General features: G+C 33.8%; 1 protein-coding gene and 1 pseudogene across 5 annotated transcripts in view; one reads left to right on the forward strand and one right to left on the reverse strand.

Moving 5' to 3' along the window:
* EXOC6 (exocyst complex component 6) overlaps positions 1 to 22,991 on the reverse strand; it is a 166,782-nt gene that overhangs the window by 88,615 nt on the left and 55,176 nt on the right. For all 5 annotated transcript variants that reach the window (XM_019739513.2, XM_019739530.2, XM_074339380.1 and 2 more), the window contains exons 7-14: positions 15,960 to 16,112; positions 13,655 to 13,723; positions 13,479 to 13,562; positions 8,781 to 8,827; positions 8,537 to 8,657; positions 6,979 to 7,050; positions 3,376 to 3,473; positions 277 to 382 (exon numbers count right to left, since the gene is read on the reverse strand). In XM_019739513.2, coding sequence (XP_019595072.2) covers positions 277 to 382; positions 3,376 to 3,473; positions 6,979 to 7,050; positions 8,537 to 8,657; positions 8,781 to 8,827; positions 13,479 to 13,562; positions 13,655 to 13,723; positions 15,960 to 16,112 — 750 coding nt within the window. The remainder of the gene's footprint in view (positions 1 to 276; positions 383 to 3,375; positions 3,474 to 6,978; positions 7,051 to 8,536; positions 8,658 to 8,780; positions 8,828 to 13,478; positions 13,563 to 13,654; positions 13,724 to 15,959; positions 16,113 to 22,991) is intronic.
* Positions 3,591 to 5,678, forward strand: LOC109450748 (zinc finger protein 384; annotated as a pseudogene).

Raw genomic sequence — 22,991 nt, forward strand, 5'->3', positions numbered from 1 at the left:
GTAATACCTGACCTGAGAATCCACCTAACATTTGGGACAACTATTCCCAATATCCCCAGGAAAGTCACTTCTTAACTTCACCAAAATAGTAGTAGTAGTATTAATAACATAATCTTTAAAAGTTAACAAAACATAACCGATTTTCTTAAATAACACAACAAAAAAATTGCCTCAAAAGAAGCCATTCTTACTTACAGAGTCAGGTTGCTATTATATACCAATAAATATTATGAGTTTATTTTTAAGAAAACTCTTGAATTAAAAACTAACTTGTACCTTTTCAAGGTCTGGATCCTGAAAGGGAAATTTACTGATGACTATTTTATATTCTTCTTCATTAACAACAGGGATGGGGCTATAATTATCTTCTTCAAAAATGTCCCTGTTAAGAAAGATGAGAAATTGAAAATTTAATATTAGAAAATGTATCATTATAGTGCTATAGGGCAACATTTTAAAAAAACCACAACTATAACAGAAGCATTTTTATTTTGTCAGAGGTCTAAACAGGAAACCACAACATAATCATCCAGTATTTTTTAATTCAATATCAAATAAGTCTTATCCCTCGGCATTCATATGCAACCTCTTCTTTCCACTTGTACTTTTAGTTTTCTGATCTAGAACAATTTTCAAGATGATACAATCTATTGTCTGTGTCTATGAGTTTCTGTTTCTCATTTGTTTGTCTTGTTCTTTTGTTGTTTCTGGTTTAGTGGTTACCAGGGGTGGGGGGGTGGGAGATGAGGGTAAGGGGGATCAAATATATGGTGATGGAAGGAGAACTGACTCTGGGTGGTGAACACACAATGGGATTTATAGATGATGTAATACAGAATTGTACACCTGAAATCTATGTAATTTTACTAACAATTGTCACCCCAATAAATTTAAAATAAATAAACAAATAAATAAATAAATAAATAAATAAAATTCAACTAAGTAAATTAAAAAAAAAAGATGATACAATCTAAATGAACTCATTATCTATTATCTATAACTAAAAACAAAGCCATGAAATGAAGAGTATTCCAGGCATATTTTTTGATAGGAACAATCTAAAGTCATATGTCTTGTGTTTTCTCTCTTCCCAACTATCTCATATGACAACAATGTCTTCTATTGTTCAGTGTCTCATAACGTAATTAGAGAAAAACTTTTTATAGGAAAAAATCTTATATACTACTCATCAAACATCCATGTGATCTCCCACACAGCTCCTTTACAAATAGGCAGTCATACGACCAGTTTTGGCCATCAGGCTGTGAATGCAAGTGATAGGTGTTGCTTCAAATCTAAAGCATTTATGAGCTAACTATGTGACGCTTCTTCCCATGGTGACAGTGGAGACCACATGTTGAGAAAGTAGAATCACAAAAGCAAACAGCATAGGTTAGGATAATTAGACACACTATGGATTTCTGTGCAAGTGAGAAATGTCTTTGTTCATTCACTGAGATTTGGGGCATTTTTGTTACTGTTGCATAACCCAGACAGTCTTAATATACCTGCCGTCCAATCATCAACCTCCTTTTAATCAGTAGTTCAGTCTGATTAATATTTATTGAGCACCTTTTATGTGCCAGGCTCTGAGCTAACTGTGATGAAAACGCCCTACCTCACGAAGATAAAAGCAAGATCTGTTCTCAAAACTAATAGGCGAGACAGATATACAAACAAATTATAATGTTGATAATGATATGTTATACAAACAATAAAAGAGGTACAAAGTTCAGAAATAAGATAAAGAAAGTAGTGATATATTTTATTAGTAGCTGTATATTTTATTATATATAAAGCTATCATATTACTATTAATACATTATATTGTAGCATATATATTATAGATTACTACCCCTATTAGTAAGCACTACCTCTATTTCTAAAATACTAAATATAAAAAAATCGTTGATACTTACACACGACTCATCAAGACTGTCAATTATCCATTTGGAACAACATCCTTACCATATCACTGCTAAGGAATGTTAACACACAATTCTTAAATAAGGATTTATTTAGTTGATTTTAATAGAACTGTGTCACTTGGTGAACCACTTAGGTAGCTTAAAAAAGTTTCTGTTACTGTCTTCAGAAGGTCAGTCTTCCACAGTTTTGAAAATTGATGGCGTATATGCCAAGCTGCTGTTAAATCATGTAACAAATTTTCTATTTTAATCTCATCAAATATTATTGCCACATTACTTCTACCATATTTTGGGTAAACTAGATCTAAGAGCTACAGATTAACTTCTTTTTCGTAAGGAAGGAAAAAAGAAAGGGGGGGAGGGGAAAAGGAAGGAATGAAGAGATGGAGGAAGGGAGGAAAAGGGGAGTAAGAAAAGTTTTTAGAATTTAAAAAGGAGGGAGCATATTTCTCTTTTCATGACAATACAAAATTACATAGTTATTAAAATATTTTGTCCCTCCAGGCAGGTGATTAAAGCAAAAGTAACCTCCTAATTAGATGCTTTAAGATTTTTAATTTAGCTATGCTGTTTGTAAAAATAGCACTTTCCCTAAAGAAAATTTACAAGCTATAAATACTAATATGTCTCTAATGCTAAATACCTTTGAATACTTACAGCCTTTTACCTAATCATTTATTGGGGGGAAAAACTATAGAGATTAGAATTATAAGTAGTACATTTAAAAATTAATTATAAGTGGTGCGGCCATTGTGGAAAATAGTATGACAATTCCTCAAAATATTAAACATATTTACATGTAATCCAGCAATTCCACTTCTGGATATATATACCCCAAAGATTTGAAAACAGGGACTCAAACAGAATATCTGTACACCAATGTTCATAGCAGCATTATTCATAATAGCCAAAAGGTGGAAATAATCCAAATATCCATAGATGGATCAATGATAAATAAAATGTGGTATATACATACAATGGAATATTACCCAGCCTTTAAAAATGAAATTTTGACACATGTTAGTACATGGATGGACCTGGAAGATGTTATGCCAAGTGAAATAATCCAAACACAAAAAATATAAATATTATACGATCCCACTTATACGAAGTACCTAAAACAAATTCATAAAGGCAAAGTAGAACGATGATTGCCAAGGGCTAGAAAAAGAAGCGAATAGGGAGTTATTGTTTAATTGGTATAGAGTTTAAGTGTGGGAATATGAAAAAGGTCTGGAGAAGGATAGTGGTGATGGTTTCAACATAAATGTACTTCATGCCATTAAACTATACATTTTTAAAAGGTTAAAATGGTAGATTTTATGTTACGTATACTTTACCACAATAAAAAATTATTATAAGCATTTTAAATTGCTAAACACAAAATCAATTACTGTAGCATTTGACAAACTTTCTTAGTACATTAAGGCACCATGGTTTAGACTAACCTGAAAACTCCAGCCCATTTCTTAAGCAGTGTTTCATTGTATTGATCTCTTATTTCAAATAAAAGGTCAAAAAGACGGTTCACCGGAAAACCATAACCCTAAAACACACACATAAAAAAAGAGGATAACTTAAAGGTATTCATTTAAAAATACTGGGAATACTGGAGAATTATTTGAATGTGATCACTATACACATTATATGCCATTCCAACAGTATGGGGAAAAAAAGTTATCCTTTAGATTTTACAAGGTTGCCTTAGGTAGAAAAGAGGCTAGAAAGAGTTTTCTGAAGCTGAAATAATTTCTCCATTTCTTCTGTCTTTTCACTCTGGATTACTTTGTTAGCTTTAAAGTATTAGGGCATTTCCCCTCCCTTCCCCATTGCCACCCCCCTACACAACTACTATTTCCCTCTGGCCCCCCTTTTCGTTTCTAGTGCTCCTGCCTTCTCTCCGTGGCAGCTCAACTCTGAGCCAGTGGGGGGAGGGAGGGAGAAAGGGGTGTGGAGGAATTGGGGCTCTAGGGAGTAGGAGCAGCAGTATCACTTCCAGAAAGTTCAGGAACCCTGGAAAGGAGAAAGAATAAAACTCCAGGAAGAAGATAGAGAGAGGGTAGAATGGAAAAAATCTCACTTAACTTCTAACGTGTACTTCTGGCCTTCTATCGCCACAACCTCAAGACAGATTGGGAAGAAGACATTCATCAACAAGATGAAAGATCAGCTGTTGCCAGAGAAGGGCTGTGGGGTGACTCCACCCCACCACCCCACCTTGCTAACTGTGCCTGACTCAGTGTCCCTGTCCTCCAGCATCAATATGGACAGGGTCCAAGTCAGACCAGCTAACCCTACATGGCCAGGCGTCTGTTAATGGTGGCCCCGGTGCCATCTACAGGACTGATGACTGCTGGTCCTGGTTTGATCATCACGTCCCCCTGGGGCTCCCTTATGACCACAGCCTCATCAGCTCAGACCTTCTCCATTTCAGCGCCCACGACTGTCTCAGCTCTGCCCCCTGGCTCACAAGCCCTGCAGGTGGTCCCTGACCTCTCCAAAAAGGTATCATCAACCCTAGGGGGAAGGAGGTGGAGGTGGCAATGTGGCTCCTAAGCACCCCCAAACTGAAAGAAGAAGAGGATTCTGGAATCAGGGCTACCTGAAATGAATGACCCTTATGTCCTCTCCCCCGAAGATGATGAAGACCATCAGAAAGGCCAAAGGAGCGAAGGGATCTACGGCACAGGAAATAGACAAAGCCTTGGGCTCATGGATTCAGCTCCACCACGAACTTGCATCTGACATTCTACTATATGCAGATCTACTCCAAGTCACACACTGAAGCCAAGCCCCACAAGTGCCCCCATTGTTCCAAGACCTTCGCCAACAGCTCCTACCTGTCCCAGCACATCCATATCCACTAGGGGACCAAGCCCTACAGTTGTAACTTCCATAAGAAATCCTCTGCCAGCTCTCTCACCCCCAGCCGCACACCCGAATCCACACTGGTGACAGGCCATACAAATGTGCACACCCAGACTGTGAGAAAGCCTCCACATAGCTCTCCAATCTGCAGTCCACAGAGACAGCACAACAAAGATAAATGCTGCAAGTACCACAACTGTCCCCGGTGTACAAGAAGCAGCCTCGCTAGAGATGTACCTATCGACACATATGGTGAAGCATGTCAAGGTGTACACCTGTACTATCTGTAGTCAGGCATATACATCGGAAACGTACCTTATGAAACATACCGTGTTTCCCCAAAAATAAGACCTAGCCGGACAAAGGACGCTCTAATGCGTCTTTTGGAGCAAAAATTAATATAAAACCCGGTATTGTATTAAATTACATTATATTATATTACACTAAGTATTATATTATATATTATATCCGGTCTTATATTAAAATAAGACCGGATCTTATATTAATTTTTGCTCCAAAAGACGCATTAGAGCTGATGGTCCGGCTAGGTCTTATTTTCGGGGAAACACGGTATGTGCAAACACAACCCTCCTGATCTCCAGCAAGTACAGGCAGCGGCAGGAGCAGCAGTAGTGTCCCAGGCCCAAGCTCAAGCTCAAGCTCAGGCTTCCCAGGCATCACAGCAGCAGCAGCCACAGCCACCACACTTCCAGTCCCCTGGGGCAGCCCTCCAGGGTGGGGGTGGTGGGGAGAGTAACCCCAACAGTCCACCCCTGTGTTCCTTTGATCTGACCCCCTATAAGACAGTGGAGCATCATAAGGACATATCCGCCTCACTGGCACCACCAGCACCATCCAGGTGGAGCACCTAGACAGCCAATAGAGACCTATGCTGCCACCCACTGGGGAGAGGGAAAAGAAGTTCTGGTCTATTCTTTCTCTAACTCCTCTTGGTGGGAAAAGTCCTCTTCTTCCTTGACAAGCCTTGGCTCCATCTCCTTAGGCCTCAGGTACTGCCTTCCTTCACAGGATGCCATCCTTATTTTCAACACTTCAAAAGGAACATCAGGCCTCCTAATTGGCAAAGGAAAACTGAGCTGGTAGAGTAACCTAGCAGCCCCCCTCCCAAGCCTAGCTTTTAAAATTTTGGGATTGGTGCTCAAGGGAGGGATTTGCTATGACCTCACAGAAACTTTTCTAGTGTGGGCACTTCACTCTCTCCTTACCCTCATAATCTTCGAAGTTCAGGCTGATGGAAGACTAGAGACTGCTCTCCCAGATATCAGAGAGAAGGGAGCCCTAACTGCAACCAGCCTCCTGTTCTCATCTTGCCTGCGAAAGAACAGGTTTCCCACGTGCCTTGATCCCTGGGAGCCATTTTCTTCCTCCTCATGGTCTCACTTCAGTTCCTACTTAATGCTGGAGGAAGGAGACTTGGGTGGTGGTCAGACCCCCTTTATTTGTTAAGGGGCACGGGCTGAGATGTGGTCCCCAAGGGGTTGGTGATCCCCAATGACCAAAGGTTGCTTAGAAGTGAGTTTTTCTTGGAGCCTCTCCTCTTCTCTGCCAACCAAGGCCCTGTGTACTCTGTCTTCCCATCCCAAAATCTAAGGGGCTATAGGAACTTTGTGTTCTTTATGAAATTCCACAAGAAGGGATGTGACAGAGAAGGGAGAGTTCAGGGCTGGACTTCGCTCCCTAGGTGCCACGGTCAGTTGCCGGACACTGACTTATATAGAAATATATATATATACCTATTCATCACAGCCATTTTGTTGTAACCATTTGTGTTTATAACATAAACAGGTCCTGTTACTCCCAGGGCCCATGATCATTGTCCTATGGTAGAACTCGTATCTTCTAATTTCTAGTTAAGGGTTCTTTCTACCACATCATGTACTTTTTTTCTTTTTAACTACAAAAATACTTCATTCCAATTGAATGACCAATATTTAAAAAGATGGTAAAATTCCCTGAGCTCTGTCCAAGTTTCAAAATCAGGAAGAAAGTGGTATGAAAAGTTCTGGGTAACAGGGGAATATCAATATATATGTAAATGTTTGGCTACTACTAATTTACTACCATTAATTAATCCACAATAAAATAAATGAGCGTGGTCTATTCTTTTGTATATCTTTAAGTACTTAAAACAGCCATTAATTGAATGTTAGATTATCACCCACCTGCAAAGTATCTGCAAATATTACAATGAGATTCTTCAGCTCCAGAACAAGATCAGGGTCAGTGCAATAAGACTGTAGGGGGAAGAGAAGGGTGAGAAGTGGTAGATGCAGGGGTGGAAACACAAACAAACAAAAACCAGAGTTATTTGGTTAAAAACTAATGAAACCTGAAATTTTTCCCTTAAATTGCCAGACTTAACAAATTTTAAATCTTGGTTATTAGTTAGATCCACAGCTAGCTTCCTATATTCAGTAAAAACTCTTAGGGAAAGATCATAAAATGACATATCTAAAGTATCTGTATTGTATGAAAAGGAATTTTTCTGAAATTTGTTCACACAAAACTTTGGTTAAAGCAATGATGCTTATATTTCTACTAGTTATTTTAAACTGAAAAAATGGGATATATATATATGTGTATATATACGTATCACATATTTTTAGTTTTCAATTATTTATTCCCTTATTAAAAAGACACAAATATATTACTTTTTCCAACATAAGAATATCAATTTAAGTATTTTCGTAGTAATTCACCAAAAGAAAGTAATTAATTTCAAAGGGATAGTGAAAATCACTGTGGCCTTAACAGTATTTAATAAGATTTTGAGTGTGATATGTTGCATTTAACATATTATAACTTTGTATTTGATGTCACAGAATTAATAGGAAGCACACTATAATTTTACATATTCAGAGCTGGTCTGAATATAAACCATGATAAAATGTATAGTTCTTTATTAATATGTTAGGGAAAGTGTAGTTCACTGGACAAATAGTATATCAAGAACCTACTTTCCTGAAAAATAAAAATGTATTTATAATCTAAATATCACATAAACTAAAATCCTCCTCTAAAATATTTTCAATCCCTATTGTCAGTAATAAAATTATAAATAATACATTACAAAATTTTAAGTATGAAGAGATTTTACTGAGGGTAATCTACTAAAACTGTGTTAAGTAAAAGTCTACACTGAGCAATCAATTTCAGTAGTCGTCATACCACTAACATATTTATTATTTCCATAAGAGGCATATTACAAAAACATTTGATCATTTTACTTTCATTCATAAAAAAAGAACCCTCATTACATATTATGTAAAGATTAATTATTCAAATGAGTTCAAATTTTAACAATTGCATATTTTTTAAAAGTTAGTAATTGTATTACTGCAAACAAATTATGAACATCAAAGAACAAGTTCTACTGAGTTTTAATAGTGGAGTTTACTTTGGAAGAATTTGGAATGATAATTAAAAACCCTTTCTTCATGGTGTTTTTCAGTGATCTAATAAGGAGGTCAATTGAGACTAATAAGACCAGCTTTATTCTTCATTTTCTATAATGCTGGACTAAACATGTCTTGGGAAGCCCCAGTTGCAAATATCACAGCCCAATATTACCAAACAAAAGCCTGACATTACTACTTCCTAATCTGAGCAATTACCAAAAATATACAGAATGATGTAATATAGTATTCTTTTGACATTATGCATCTCAGAAGTCATTGAAGTAACTGAATTAAAATTTTAGTGACAAATTGTTTGACTTACTGAATGAGCTCTAAGGACAGCAATTATCTTTGAGAGGGCCATGTTCCACAGTTCATCCGTGTATGCCCTGGTTACTAATCCTTGGGTCACATGTAAAATGTGATCTTCCACCACAAAGAACCTAAAAACAGTCATTACCAACATGACATGAGTCAAAAAAAAATTAAAATCCAAATAGAAAATGATTAGTTCTGACATTTAACATACTATAAAAATAATAGTTATTTCCGTATTAGATACGTACCCTACAATTTGAGTGAAATATCTTCTATAGCCATCAACTGTTTCATGCTTTAAATGAAAAATAAAAATCAATTTAAACCAATACATACTAGTAACATAAAAGTTCTAAGTCACTACAACACTTATTAACAAATATTTATTGAGAGCTTACTATATGCTGGGTACATTTTTAAAGCACCAGGGATATACTGGTTAACAACAAAAAGTCCTTACCCTCATGAAATTTGCATTCAAAAGGAGACAGACAATAAACAAGTTAAAAAGTAAATATGACTTCAGAACCCCCCATCCCCTCAGCAGGTTAATTCAAGCCACCATCATCTCTCACTTGGGTTATTATCATTCTCCTACCTCCTCTCCGCAGCTTCCAGGCTTACTTCCTAGAATCTAATCTCCAGATAGCTCCAGAATGATATTTTTCAAATAGTAATCAGATCATACATCTTCTGCTAAAAACCTTCCAATAACTTTTCATCTGATTCACAAAAAAATTCAAATTCCTTGCAAATGGTCTACAATTGCCTAGCGTTCATAATTTTAACAAAAGGCATACAGGAAAATATTTGATCATTTGAATTTCATTTGTAAAAGTTTATTACATTATTTGAAAAGTTTATTTCATTATTTCAATTAAGTTCAAATATTATATTTTGCTTATTTCAAAAATGTGATCAAAAATTTTAAACATGGATTTTTTGGGAGGTTGGGAGGGGTATTATTATTTTTTAGATTAAGAATATTGTTATCAAAGAGTAGTCTATATGATGTCAGATATTTCATATTTCTTGATACTTGCTTATTAGTTACATTTTGTAACGTTCCATTTGTGCTTGAAAGAATCTGTTTCTACAGTTGTTGAAACAGGATTCTATATAGTCCATAAGCTCAAACCTATTAAGTGTGTTCTGTATTCTTACTGATATCTATTTGATTTATAAGATACTGACATGCTTAAAACTCCACTATACTATTTATCCTTTTAGTTGTGGCAATTTTGCTTTAAATATTTTGATTCAATGTTAGTAAGTGCTTACAGGTTTAACTTACCATTTCTTATCAACTCTGAGACATGAATATTTTATTTTTTATCATTCTAGCTTTTCTGTGTTATATGAAAGTATATATTTTTACTACTCTTTCAGTGGTTACTCCTGAAATTATATTACATATACTTAAGTAATCAAACTCTAACATTAATCAGTATTTTTACTCTTCTGGACAATTCAGAAACTGTAGAATAGTTTCATTTCATTAACTTCCATCTCATTCTAATGTTATGTTTATGCTATTGTTTACTTTAATTCTATCTTGTTTCAAAGTCCATGATATTTTATTACTTCCTACAGTCAACATAGATTTACTCACTTATTTATATTTTCTTTGATATTCTCTCCTAGCATCCCATGTCTTCCATTTGGCATCACTTTCCTTTTGCCTGAAATAGATCCTTTAGAACTTTCTTAGTAAGGGTGTCTTGGTAGCAAACTCTCCTCTTTTTGCCTGAAAATGTCTATCTTTGCCCTTGTTTCACTGGATATAGAATCCTAGATTGACAGTTATTTTCCTTCAGCATTAAAAATATTCCACTGTTTTGTTCATCTGAAAATAATTTTTTTTCTTTGGGTATTTTTAAGGTCTTCTCTTTACCTTTGTTCCTAAAGCCAAGTCTATTGAGGTATAATTTATGTATAGTAAAATTAACCCTTTTCATATGTAGAATCCAATGATTTTGACAAATGTAGACGTCCGTATAACCACCACCAAAAATCAAGATGTAGAATATTTCCATCTCATGAAAAAGATCGTTCATGCCCCTTTGTAGTGAATCATCTGCCCAATCCCAGCCCTTGGCCACTGATCCTATTCTGTCACATAGATTTGCCTTTTTAAAAATGTAATATAACAAATCATACTATACATAACTTTGTGGTAGCTAAATTTTTTCACTTAAAATAATGCTTCTGAGATACATCTATGTCACTGCATCTTATCAGTTCCTCTTCTACTGCTAAGCAGTATTCCATCACATGGATGTATGGCAATGTGTTTATTCACTAGTTAGACATCTGGGATGCCTCCAGTTTTGGGCATTTATGAATAAAGTTACTACAAAAATTCACATATAAGTCATTGTGTGAAGATACATTTTCATTTCTCATGGGTAAAAACCTAGAAGCAGGACTGCTGGGTCATATGGTAAGCGTAAGTTTAAAATTTTAACAAATTGCCAAACTATATTCCAAAGTGTCCCACCAGAAGTATATGAAAGTTCCAGTTGCTCCACATCCTCATCAGTACCTGCTATTATCAATCTTTTTAATTTCAGCCATTCTAGTAGATACATAATGGTATCTTGTGGTTTTAATTTGCATTTCCCTAATGAAAAATGATATTGAACGTTTTTCATGTGTGTTTTTGTCACTGTGTATCTTTGGTAAAATGTCTACTTGGATCTTTTGTCCATTTGTTTGTCTTCAATTATTTAGTTACACAAGTTCTTTATGTATTTTGGATACAACCTCATTGTTAGACACAAGTTTTGCAAATATATCCTTCTTGTGTCTTGTCTTTTCATTTTCTTGACAATGCCTTTTGAAGAGAAGTTTTTCACTTTGATGTTTAATTTATCAATTTCTTTTATGGTTCATGCTTTATGTATCTCACATAAGAAAATACTGACTGCTTAACCCAAGGTCACAAAAATGTTAACCTTTGTTTTTTCTAAAAGTTGTATAATTTCAGCTCTTACATTTCGATTCATGACCATTTCTTAAATTGGTGAATGAGGTAAGAATCAGATTTTTTTTTTGCATGTGGATAATTTAATTCTCTTGTGGTGAGAAGACATGCTTTGGATGATTTCAAGTCTTTTGCATCTGTTGAGATGTATTTTATAGCCCAGAGTAAAATCTACCTCTATGAACCTTCCACATGTACTTGAAAAGCATGTGTATGCTGCTTTTTTGGGTGGAATATTTGATAGATGTTAATTAATCAATTTAGCTGATAATGTTTTTCAGGTCTTCTATTTTCTCTCTTTGGTATTCTGAAATTTCATTGTAAGGTCTTTAAGAATGCATTCCTTTTTATTTAACCTATTTGAGATTCCTTGGGTTTGACTCTGTAGGTTTCTATTTCTCATCTGTCCTGGAAAATTATTAGCCATTATGTTCTCAAATACGTCTCTGTCCCATTTTTTCTATCTTCTCTTTCTGAAACCCCAACTAGAAATATGTTAGACCTTCTTTCTGTGTCCTCACACTCGTCTGTATTTTTATCATTTCATCTTTCTGTGATACTTTCTAGATAATTTCTTCAGATTACCTAACAGAATGCATCAACTATTAAACCTATCATAAAATTTTTAATTTTGGTTGATACACCTTTAATTTCTAGGTATTCTACTTGGTTTTTCTTCATATTTTTGGGTCATTTTTTATATTTTCTTGTTCCCTAATTATATCAGCAAGCTTGCCTTTTATTTCTTTAACTATTTTAAATAGTGTTATTTTATATTCTATGGCTAATGGGTCAAATATTGAAAGTCTAGGATTTATTTCCGTTGTCAATATTTCTAATGATTCTCACTTTTTTGGTAATTACTTTTCACTTCAAATTGCTCATTTTCCTTGAAACTTTAACTACGGATATTCCTTAACTCTGGTATGAAGGTTCAGAGAAGATCTGCATTTGCTTCTACTAAGCACCTGGAGGCAATATCAGCATGGAACCACTTTAAACTAAATTTTCAACTTGAGATTTTTTTGACTATCCAACTAGAATAAACTGGGTTGAAAACACATGTGAGGAACTATTTGTTATGAATTCTCAGACAGTTTTTTCTTATTGTTGTTCACTCAGTACCAAGATTTGAGATAGGCGATTTCCTAAGAGTATTTGGCAGAAGGAACAAAGAGATTTTGTTAGATGGTTTGTATCTCTAGGTCATCGTAATAATGGGGCTATAATTCTTTGGAGTCTGAGGTTTCTTTACAAGGGAGACAAGTATTTTGGGTGGCTCTGGCTTGGCCCTCTATATCCCCATGTCCTTAACAAGGACATGCTTTCCCATTCAGCAGATGTCCCTATGATAAAAGCTACATTTAGTGCTTCATTAAACTTATCTCAATTTCTGTCTTCATTTAGGTTTTCCTGTTTTATAGTCAGATGTATTGAGGCATAAGTTACATACAATAAAACACTCTTTTTTATGTGCTGCTGCTATCAGTTCTCACAAATACATCTAGTCATGTAACTATCACCAAAACCAACATGTAAAACAGTTCCACATTCACTTAGTTTTTGTCCTGTCTATACTTTCAGTGCATTTAAAAGCAACTTAAAATTTAAAAAAAGTTTTATCCAGTATCTTCAGTTGTTTTTTCAATGGAACAATTAATCAAGGTACAGAGTCCACCATATTTTCAGAAACTAATTATCACTATCTGACAATTCATATATTTACTTGTTTATCTTTTTACTTATTCACTATTTTATTTGTTTACTATATATCTTCTCTGATAGAATGTAAGCTAATAAGAAAAGGGATTTATCTGTTTTGTTCAATACTGTACCCTTAGCACCTAACCCAATTATTGGAAATAGGTGTTCAATAAATATTTGTAGTTGAATGAATAATGATACAAGCAGGTAAGGGGCTAAAAAGTGACAACATAATTCAAAATTTTCGTATACTTACCATATTTGACTGGGGTTGTAATACCAGTCTTGCTTGTTTCTTTCTTTGTTTTCGGTAATAATTTTCAAATGTCTCCTCGTCACCCTAAAATAAAAGCAGCAGAGTAATGAGAACACACACACACATGCACACACACACACACACACACACACACACACACACACACAAATACTTACCAAAACAGAATAAATGTGCAAACATCGGTAAACTGGGGAAAAATCAACAAGGTCCTGAACAGTTAAGACCTGAAAAATAAAACCATTTAAGAAAATTATAGGTCATTACTAGTACACTGTTGGATAATGTAAAGTTAATGATACACAAGGAGATTCATGGACTTCATGTTATAACATTTATCACCCATAAAAAGCATACAATATAGACGCAATGCCTTTTTCATTTTCTTTTGGCATTTGTTCAGTTCATTCTTTACATATTTATCATCATTGACTGTTTTAGATTATAAGGTATAAAGGGGAGAGGCTGTTTATCTTTAACATGCTTGGTAGATTACCAGAAAATTTCTATCGATAACTAGATACATCATTATTGCTTTTGGTAAAGATGGTACATGGATTTATGGTTTAGCTGTAGACAAAGTTCCTTCTCTTATGTAGCTAAGTCTTATAATTTATCATTATTTAATCAAACTGAAGACATTATCACTATTATTTTATGGAACACTAAGAGAAAAAAAAAACACTACCACTTGAAACTATGATGTCATTAATTTTAAGATGTATCAAATTCTAAGATGCCATAATACTTTAAAAATTGCACTTCAGAATTGAAATAGAGTAGTATAAAGTTTCTCAAAACTTGAGAAACTCTTTTTAAAGGAACACATTTCTACACTCAACATTTCTAAGCTCATGAGTCCTCAGAATGGACTTAAAGTATTTTTATTATTGTGCTACTTATTAGGGAAAATGATAGAAAAAAATGTAATAATAGATCTGAAAGAACAAGGAAACAACCAAGTTTTTCTTAGATATGGATTTGGGCATTTGGCATGATGGTGATGCTCCCAGCAGTTAACAATGTGCAAAACAGACTAGGGAAAAATCAAGCAAGACTAAATGGTCCATTTTCACCATTCTGAATTTCAAGGAAGAAAAGAATATAGAGACTCTATGAATACTAATTAAGAAAGAATAAAAGGTAGATTTCAAAAAAACATTTATTTAATTTCAAAGGACTAATCAGGACACACTAATTCTACATTAGGAAGACACTAAACTATCTAAGGCTGTTTGCTTGTGTGTATTCATTACAACATCTGATATCTGTGCATATGCATACATATATGTATATATACACACATATACATATATACATGTACACATATATTTATATACACATACACACACATATTTATACACAGAGACATAAATAAAGATGGTACCTGACTTACGATGATTTGACTGTACCATGATGTGAAAGCAATACACATACTTACATGAGATATTCAACACTTGATAATTTGTGTTAGATGGTTTCACCCAACTGTAGGCTAAGTAAGTGTTCTGAGCATGTTTACTGTAAGCTAGACTAAACTATGACATTCGTCAGGTTAGCTGTATTAAACGCATTTTTGACTTAAAATATTTTCAACTTATGACAGGTTTATCAAGATGTAAACCCCATCATAAGTCAAGGAGCATCTGTAGTCTCACCCATCCTCAGGCATATAGTAGATATGTACATATTATACTTTTCTCTCAACCACAGAGAAGGCTATGGGCACATATTCACATGGTTCTTTTTATCAATCAATTAAAAGTTTTTACTATGCCCCAACTAAGGCTTTGAAAAAGAATTTAAAGTCTCATTGACAATGTAAAACTTATAAACAATTGGGAATAACTAGGCTCCTTATGGTATTAACTAAATTCAAAAAGAATTCAAAGGAAAAGATAAAAAATAGGCTCAATAGAAGACTGCGGAGAGACTAAAAGGAGCAATAGGACTAAGACTGCATTTGGTTATAGAAGATAAAAGACAGTAGCATTTAAGGATAATTTCAAAGTTTCTAGACTCAAGATTTTCTTTAAGCAATAAAAAACTTTAATCATATTAGTTATTTTGCAGTATCTTGGCACCAATTAAAGAAAACAAAAAGGTTGGTTATTCTTGACCTAAATGGCAAGGTTAAGCCATCATGAAATTAAATGTTAGCCACAGATAATTACAATATAAGTGATCACTACAAAAAAATTATTAGATTTACACTTTTACTGCTAATTATGGAAGAACAACTAGTTTGAACTATGATTTACAAATATAATCTACAATATTTCGTGTTTACCTTACCAATTATGCAGTATAATATTTCAGATGATTCTATTGCCCTAATAGCTCCTTACTAACTGATCTGCATAAATTCAATCTGCACATGGGAAGATTGAGAATCACACACATACAACTCAAAAGGAAAAATTCATCAAAAGAAAGACAAAGAGAGAAACCAACTCCCATCACCTCCTCTTCATTCTCATCCTCTTCCTCAAATGCATGTTTCAATTCAATTTCATTCCTTTCTTCTGGAATTCTACCATTTATATACATCTTCTTCCCAAATTTTACATTATTTTGCTTTGACAGAGCAACACTGAAGGTTTTCTGCTGTTGTGCCTATTTTGGAAGAAGAAAAATTTGGATTATTTCAAAATTTATTATGGTCGAAATTGGTTCAAGAATTTGTTCACATTTCCATATATATATATACATATACATATATATATATATATATATATATATATATATATATATATATATATTTTTAATTCAAGAAAACTTTATTTCCATACTTGGCAGATAGAAATACCAATATAGATATTCTAAAGGATAATGCCAATGTAGACAGTAACAACCACAATTGCTTGAAAGAATGTAGTTCATTTACTGAAACCTACTTATATTTTTAATAATGTCTGTAGGCAAAGGATCTGAAGTGATGTCCCATTTTTTATGATTTGTGCCCTCTTCTTTTTTGAACAGTCTTGCAGGGGTTTATAATTTTATTTCAAAAGACGAAGACCCAATTCTTGACTTTGTTGATCTTCCCTATTTTCTTGTTTTCTATTGTATCGATTTCTACTCTTACCTGGATTATTTCCTCCCACTTTGTTTTTTTAACTTTACTTGATTGTGGTAATAATAAGCACACTAAGATGAGATCTACCCTCTTAGCAAATGTTTAAGAGGTTACATTATTACAGTCTTAATATATATTGACAATGCATTATTGGTGACTATATGTACAATGCTGTACAACAGACCTTTAGAGTTTATTCATTTTTGCTTAACTGAAACTTTATGGCTACTGATTAGTAACACCCCATTTCCCCCTCCTTCCAGCCCCCAGCAACCACTATCCCACTCTTGATTCTATGAATTTGACTATTTTAAATTATTTTCCTTTTTAAAGGCTGGATAGTATTCCATTGTGTGTTCATATCACATTTTCTTAATCCATTCATCTATCAATAGACATTTAGGTTGTTTCCACATCTTGGATGGGTATTGTGAATAATACTGCAATGAGCATGAGTGTAGTAATATTGCTTTGAAATTCTGATTTCAATTCTTTTGGATAAATATCCAGAAGTGGATTTCTGGATCTATATGATAGTTCTATTTTTAGCTTCTTGAGGAACCTCCATACTGTTTTACATAGCAGCAACACCATTTTGCATTCCCACCAACAGTGTACAAGGGTTCCAATTTCTCCACATTCTCAACAACACTTGTCTTTTGTTTTATTGGTAATAGCCATCCTGACAGGTGTGAGGTGACATCCTGTTATCATTTTGTTCTGCATTTCCCTGATGGTTAGTGATATTGAGCATTGTCTTTTACATTGGTTAGCCATTTAAGACATGTCCATTCAAGTCTGTAACCCAGTTTTTAATTAGGTGATTAGTTTGACTATTGAGTTGTAAGAGTTCCTTAACATATTTTGGAGATTAACTCATCATCAGATACGTAGTTTGCAAATATTTTTCTCTCATTCTGTAGGTTGCCTTTTCACTCTGTTGACTGTTTCTCTTGCTGTGCAGAAGCTTTTTAGTTTGATGTAATACTACTTGTTTCTGTTGTCTGTGCTTTTAATGTCATATCCTTCTCCTTTCTTTGAATTTAATTTCCAATTGTTTCTGTAACTTAAGATCAGTATTTAGATGATGGATTTGTCTTTCTTTCCTAATTTGTAAGTTTAAAGGCTACAAAATTTCCCTTAAACACAGTTTTTGTTGCATTCTATAAGTTTTGATATGTCACATTTTCATTGCAATTCAATCCAAAATATTTTGTGGTTTGAACTTAGTTTCTTCTTTGACCCATGGGTTATTTAGAATTTTATGTCTTAATTTCCAAACATACAGGGATTTTCTACTTATCTATTCATTACTGATTTCTGGAATAATTCCAGTGTGGTCTGAGAACATACTCCGTATTATTTCAATCATTTGAAATTTACTGACATGTGCTCTGTGGACCAGAATATAATCAATTTTAGTAAATGTTCCTAAAAATATGAATATATTTTGAAATCATGGGATACAGCGTTACATGTGCCAGTTAGGTCAAAGTTGTTAATCTTAAAAGGACTATATACTTACTGACTCTAGGAGTTACTGGTTCTATTAGTTACTAAGAGGAGTGTAGGATCTCCCATTATGTTTGTTAAGTTGTCCATTTATCTTTTTAATTGTGACAATTTTTGCTTTATGGTCTAGTACTAGACCATAGGACTACATGTAAACAAATTTAGACTTATTCTCCTGATAAACTGAACCTGTTATCACTATGAAATGTTCCTCTTTCTCTCACTACTACTGCTTTTTGTCTTAAAGCCTACTCTCATACTAAAATACACAAATCAGCTTTCTTTTGATTAACGTTTGCACGATATATCTTTTCCATCCTTTTGCTTTCAACCTTTCTATATGTTTATGTATAAAGTATGTCTCCTATAAGCAGCATGATTTAATAGAGTTTTTAAAACCCATATTAATTCCCCTCCCAATTTATATGGTTGTTGTTTTGCAGTTAATTCTACATGTATGTAAACCCCATAAGATATTTTTGTTTTATACAGCCAATGTATATGTAATTTTACCCAAAATAGTTGCCCTATTTACTTCCTGCATCTCTAGGCTTCTAACTGGGATCATTTTCTTGATGTCTGAAAACACTAATAATTCTGCTAGTATAGGTCTGCTAGAAATAAACTCCCCAGGTTTTATTTATCTGAAAAATATCTTTATTTCCCCTCCATTTCTAAAAGATATTTTTGCTGGGATAGAATTCTAGGTTGACATATAATAAGGTTCATCAGCAGTTTATATATAATATTTCACTGTCATTTGGTTTCCATCAATTCTACTAAGAAGTCAGCTATTCATTGATATTATTATTGCTCTTTTGAAGGTAACATATTTTTTCCTTTGGCTGATTTTAAGATTTTTCTTTACTTTTCAGCATTTTTCAATTACAGCCAGTTCTCAAACAATGTCATTTCATTCAACATTGTTTCACTGTAACAATGAGATGCTGTAGAACTCAATTCTTGTTTATGTCAATTAGCCTATGGTAAAATTGGTTTCATTATATGTTGTTTTACTTAAAGTTTCAGAACCTATCAACAACACAAAGTGACGACTTAGTGTATGTGCCTAAGTATGGCTTTGTTTTTTGTTTCTCCTGCTTAGAATTCACAAGTCTTTTTGAATCTCTAATTCCAAGGTCTATCCATGTTATTTATACCCTACTGTCTCCTTTTTCTCCTTGTGGAACTATAGTTACACATATGTAAAACCATTTCACCTTATCCTATGTCTTTAAATTCTTTCCTGTACTTTCCATCCTTTTGTCTGTCTAAGCTTCAATTTGGATATTTTCCTCTGACCCATTTTCTGGTTCATATATTCTCTCTTCAGATATGTCTAATCTTTTCTACCACCTGTATGTACACTGAGTTTTTTATTTGTTAATGTATTTTCAGTTCTAGAATTTCCAGATGGTTTGCTTTATGGTTTCTAATAATCTGCCCAAATTCTCAATCTTGTTTTATAATTCCTTGAAAACGTAAATTTTAAAGTCCATGTCTAATAGTTCCACTTAAACTTTGTTTCTCATCCTAGAGTTAGCTTTAAATCAATTACTAAAGAGTACATTCCTCTTCCTTTGAATGATTCAGGTCAAGCAGTGATTCAATTATTTTAATGCCACTTGGTTTGGAGCACAAAGCTTTACAAAAGAATTATCACTAATTCTTTTTTAAGGAGAAAACCAGACACATATATTTAAAAACACCAGAAAATAAAAAAAGATATTACACATGCATGAAGATACATAAAATATGCTGTTTTAACTCCAATTACTATTTGTAGAGGAAAAAAAATGTTTTAATTTCCTGAAGCCCTGAAATTATGTTAGATCATTTACTTTCTAAGTTGGCATTTGTGTGTGTTGGTGAGAGGGACTGGTTCATTCTTTGGTCAAAATTCCAACTCCTTGAAACGTCCACTAACCTCATAGAAGGAACTGTAGTATCAAGTTACAAGCTCGTTTTATTTTCCACTGAAAATGCCCACAGTCTGTGAAGACTAAGAATGCAGAAGATAATTGAGTATCCCAAATTGACCTAATTACTGATAAAAATAAATATTTATACTGATTAAGAAGTTGAACACCCTTATATTTTCTTCTGTTCATTTTAGTGATACTTTACTAGCAGATCTTCATTAACAGAGGTTGAAAAAATATAGGCTTAATTCCAGGATTTCAATTACTTACATACTTCATATTAGTGAAACATTCCTTGTTCTGATGGGTCAGATTGTAAATACTCTGTTCTGTTAGCATACAGAAAGTTTACCTACTGCCTCTTTTAGTGATAAATTCTCTCTATGGAATACACAACTATTAATCAGACCTTTCTACTCCCAGGTAATCAGACCATGCAAATCACAGAAATATAGCTCTCCTTTTACCCAGACATTGATGCTGGCTGCCCTCCAGAGGCTTGTACTTGAGAAAATCACGATCCCTCCTCCTCCATTTACACTCTCAACCTACTCACTGAAAAAACAACAACAAAAAAGCCAGAACTTCCTTTCTCCCTCTGTCCCAAACTAACTTTGTCAATGATTTTCTGTTTCTAGAGTATAAAATCATTCAGAGTATTTCTTCCAAACTGTGTTATGTACAAAACACAGTATCAATAGGTATTCCTTGAAAAGGAGGTTCTATGCTCAAATAAGTTAGATAAATATTATATACTGTATTTCCCTTCTAGATTTATAATTCATAAGTAAAGAAACCTATTTAACTTTATTTAACCCAGGTTTCCAAAACTTACTTGAACATTTAGTCTTATTTTCCCCTAAAGAACACTATTAAAATGTATGCCAAGGAATGTAATCTGGAAAATGTTAACTGAGACTATGAATTTTAGGTATTTGTTAATTAAACATCAGACTACTCATAGTGGATTCATCTTTCCATTAGAAAGAAGGGGAAAAAAAACACTACAACTGCAAGACTGTCTTTTACTTTTAAAAATTCTCCTTAGCGAAGCTAAAATTCAGCTCAAACTCCTTTAATAAACAAACAAATAAACAAAAATAACTTTTTGTGTCACTCATGTTAGGCATAGGCACAGTGCTAGCGTCCAGGAAAACAACATTAAATAGGATATAATCCCTCACTTTAAAAACTCACTGTCTAGTTAAGAATACAAAATAAGCAATTATAATGTAGTATGAAAAGCATAATAGATACATACACTGAGCAGGAAGTGACCATTTCTTGCTGGCAGTAGTGAGATAGGAGGAGGCAGATTTCACAGACAATGTGATCCTTAGCCAGACTCTAGTCTGGCACTGTGCGACTTTTGGCTCTTCTACAAAGTCAAAATGAGTCAGCCATGACAGTTTAACTAAACACACTCATGAAAGAGGACGTCCAAAACCACTGCAGAAAGTGGCAAGAACGATGGGATGAGTATGTTCGAAGTGAGGGGGAGTATTTTGAGGGGGATTAATGGCAGTGTGTTTTTTACTATAAGAAATTTTATTTATTTAAACATTCACCGTATTGTTTGATCACACCTCATAGATAACGTTGAAGAGTTCTCCAGTGGGGAAGAACAGTCACTGATCAGAGGCAATCAGTCTGAAGGACTTAGGATCCTGAGAAGTAATGGGAGGTGTGAAAGGAAGGATCAGTGGTTCCCGATTCCCATTTTATCAAAAAATATATCAATCCTATTAGTATCTTGAAGTGTCAACAGTGAAGAAGAATGATGATCACTTCAGAGGATTACTAAGACACCCCACACTTCATTCCACCTTAACAGTGAGGTAATATCCAATCTTTTGGCTCTACTTAGCTCTCCATTCCTGGGTCTTTCCTAACCTACATGGTGTTCTGGGGTAATCATAGTCTCTAGACTCTTTTCTGGACTCTTCTTCTAAACATTGGCTTCAAATCATAATTCACTTAAATTTTCTTAGTCTTCATCTTTTCCATCAACGAATCTGATATTCAAACTCTAACCCACTGACCTACATACCCTTCTACCATTTCTGTTCCCATACTATCACCCACAACTGACCATATTCTGATCATCCTAATGGTAGGGAAAATGGCCTCAGGCCTCGCTTCCATAGAAAAGAGAGGTAATAAGTTTGGCTTAAGTTCCATTTTGTAGCATCTGTTTATTTACAGTAAATAAAGATATTTTGTCAAACAAGTCTGAACAAAAGACACTACCAAAAACAATTTGAAAATCAAATCTGCTATAGCCCACCTACAGATAAGCAACAGTTAACCACAAATGGAAAAAAAAAAAAAAGAAAATGAAGCAACTTTAAAAAACATTATTATGCATCACAAATCCCACATTATTATATATAGTTTTCATTTTTATTAAAGTAAGTTGATTCTGGTGAAGAATTTTCAAAACCAATAAATCCTCAAAGTAAACAATCTATTAAACAAAGCAAATTAACATAGAATAGAACATTGTACAAAGTTGAAACAAACAGAAATATAACAGATATTATCTGACTTAATAATCCTTTAACAAGTTAAAACAGGGAGAAAGTTATATACTGAATTTTAATTTCTTCTGATGTGACAATAATCTGATACAGACATATTTCTTTAATTAGAAAAATGATATAAAAGCTCCCCTAAAGTAGTTTGTAATACTTGAAGAAAAAATCATGGTTAGAATGCATGTTGAGTATTATTTTATTTCTTTGACACTGTTATTACCAGGAATTTTAACAGCTAATTCTTTAAAAACTTAAATTAAATTATAATCCTTTAAAAAGTTTTTATTACTAAAAATTTTAAATGTAAACAAGGTAAACTGGTTAATATAATGAACTCCAAAGTACTCATCACCTATCTTCAATGTATTTATACATTGTTTCATCTGTATCTTTACTCACTCCACACATACCCCAATTATTTTTTACAATTTTCTTTCAGGTAAGA

Source organism: Rhinolophus sinicus, linkage group LG07 (assembly GCF_036562045.2).
Source record: "Rhinolophus sinicus isolate RSC01 linkage group LG07, ASM3656204v1, whole genome shotgun sequence".
In the NCBI taxonomy this organism is placed as follows: Eukaryota; Metazoa; Chordata; class Mammalia; order Chiroptera; family Rhinolophidae; genus Rhinolophus; species Rhinolophus sinicus.